Genomic DNA, 2,500 nt, shown 5'->3' on the forward strand with positions numbered 1-2,500 from the left:
CTGTGCAGCAGCAGGCCGAGTCGCTGGCGCTCACATGGGCACTCAGCAGCACAGCGCACCCAACTCACTTCCTGCAGCTGCCTGTAAGGCCAGCAGCAGCAGCAGCAGCAGCAACAGGAACAGCAGCTGCAGCAGCAGCAGCCCAGCAGCACAGGGGGGCCCCACACAAACAACTGCGGGGGCTCCTCCTGCAGCTCCTGGGTGTGCAGCCCCTGCAGCAGCGCTTGCTTCAGCAACAGCACTTGCTGCTGCTGCTGCTGCTGCAGTTCTTTGCTGCTGCTGTGTTGACGAAGTACCAACTGCCGCCCGCAGCAGCAGCACGCGAGGGGGGCAGCAGCAGCAGCAGGAGCAAGGGGAGAGCAGCAGCAGCAGTTTAGAACTGAATGAAAATGGAAATTGAGGGGGGCATCCAAAGCAGCAGCAGCGGCAGCAGCAGCAGCAGCAGCAGCAGCAGCCGGACAAAAGCCCGCATCTGCCGTGCTGCTCGAGTTAGCATCTTTCTGCTGGCCGCCTCAGCAGCACACAGTCTTCTTTGCTGCTTCGAGTTGCTGCCGTTTGTCTCGCTGCTGCCTCAGCAGCAGCAGCAGCAGCAGCTGACGCAGCTGCAGCCGCTGCTGCAGCAGCAGCAGGCCAGCCCGCTCTACCCCCCTGGAGCTGCTGCTGCTGGCAGCAAAGAGCAGCAGCAAGACCTCCACAAAGAAGAGCAGCGCCACAAGAGTAAGGGCTCTGACGCGCAGCAGCAGCGCCGTCTTCAGCAGCAGCAGCAGCAGCAGCAGCAGCAGCAGCAGCAGCAGCAGCAGCGGCTCCGGAAGGAGGCCGAAAGGCAGCCGCGCAGCGCCGCCAGTGCAGCAGCAGAAGCAGGTGAAGCAGCAGCAGCAGAGGCGGCAGAGAGCGGAGCTGCAGCAGCAGCGGCAGCAGCAGATGCTGCGGAAGAAGCTTCAGCAGCAAGCGGGGCAGATGACGCAGCAACAGCAGCAGCAGCAGCACAAGCGGCAGCCGCTGCAGCAGAAGCCGCCGCCGCCGCCGCCGCCGCAGCAGCAGCAGCAGCAGCAGACGCAGCAGCAGCCGACGCAGCGGGCGCGGCAGCAGCAGCAACAGCAGCAGCAGCAGTCTCGGAGCCCGCCAGCTGGCTGCCGTGGCTGCTGCTGCTGCAGCAGCAACCCGACGCCTGTGCTGCTGCTGCTCTTGTCTTTCAGGGCCTGGGGGCCCTGTGGGGCGGAGTGCATGCAGATGGGCCCCTGGGGCGGGTGGGGACGCTGCAGCGGGGTTTGCTGCTGCTGGCAGCAGCAGCAGCAGCAGCTGGCAGCAGCTTGCTGCTCCTCCTCGTCCACCTGCAGCACGCGGCCGCGCCCGCAGCAGCAGCAGCAGCAGCAACCGCTGCTGCTGCTGCTGCAGTGACTGGCCCAGGGCTCCTCCCGCAGCCGCTCTTCGGGCCCACACCCTCCCCAGCAGCAGCAGCAGCAGCAGCAGCAGCAGCAGCAGCAGGGGGAGACCGAGTTGGAGGAACGGGCGTCTTGGCGTCGGCCTGCCGCAGGCGGTGCAGCTGCAGCAGCATCAGCAGCAGCAGCAGCAGCAGCAGCAGGAACCTGCTGAGTGCACACACCAGCGCAGAGGCGACCCCAGCACCGGAAACTGCAGCAGCAGAAGCAGCAGCAGCAGAAGTTCTAGCAGCACACCGCACGTTGCCTTCTTTCCAGCAGCAGCGGCAGCAGCAGCTGCAGCAGCTGCAGCAGCAGCAGCAACGTAGCAGCAGAGTGTCTCCCTCGGAGAACTCCGCGCGCAGTCTGCTGCAGCCTTTGCTGCGCCACCCTGCAGCTCTGCGATCACCAGCAGCAGCAGCAGCAGCAGCAGCAGCAGCAGCGGGGGAAGGGGCAGCAGCAGCAGCGGGAGAAAGCCCCGAGGGTTTCTCTGGGGCGTCGTCTGCTGCAGCGCACCTGCTGTCCCCCACGTCCGCCCAACGGCAGCAGCAGCAGCAGCAGCAGCAGCAGCAGCAGCAGCAGCGGCAGCGGCAGCAAGAGCTGCTGCAGGCGCTGTGGACAGGGCTGGGCCAGGGGCGGCTGCTGCCCAGCAGCTGCAGCAGCAGCAGCAACGTAGCAGCAGAGTGTCTCCCTCGGAGAACTCCGCGCGCAGTCTGCTGCAGCCTTTGCTGCGCCACCCTGCAGCTCTGCGATCACCAGCAGCAGCAGCAGCAGCAGCAGCAGCAGCAGCGGGGGAAGGGGCAGCAGCAGCAGCGGGAGAAAGCCCCGAGGGTTTCTCTGGGGCGTCGTCTGCTGCAGCGCACCTGCTGTCCCCCACGTCCGCCCAACGGCAGCAGCAGCAGCAGCAGCAGCAGCAGCAGCAGCAGCAGCGGCAGCGGCAGCAAGAGCTGCTGCAGGCGCTGTGGACAGGGCTGGGCCAGGGGCGGCTGCTGCAGGCCGCAGGGCCCTGCTACAAAGCGCTGCTGCTGCAGACCCCTCGTGCTGCAGCAGGAGTGTGTCTTCCTGCTGCTTTGATTGCTGCT

The 2,500-nt window shown here is 66.7% G+C and overlaps 1 protein-coding gene across 1 annotated transcript in view; it reads left to right on the forward strand.

The window, feature by feature from the left end:
• Positions 1-389: 389 nt before the first annotated feature.
• The window catches only part of ENH_00042570 (hypothetical protein, conserved), a gene marked incomplete at both ends in the record, with an annotated part of 3,278 nt that continues 1,167 nt past the window's right edge, over positions 390-2,500 (forward strand). The window contains 2 exons of the mRNA XM_013580850.1: positions 390-1,948; positions 2,041-2,500. The exon at positions 2,041-2,500 is cut by the window's right edge and continues 1,167 nt beyond it. Of these exons, the coding sequence (XP_013436304.1) occupies positions 390-1,948; positions 2,041-2,500 (2,019 nt within the window). The remainder of the gene's footprint in view (positions 1,949-2,040) is intronic.

This window comes from Eimeria necatrix, genomic scaffold (genome assembly GCF_000499385.1).
Source record: "Eimeria necatrix Houghton genomic scaffold, Enh_scaff317, whole genome shotgun sequence".
Lineage (NCBI taxonomy): Eukaryota > Apicomplexa > Conoidasida > Eucoccidiorida > Eimeriidae > Eimeria > Eimeria necatrix.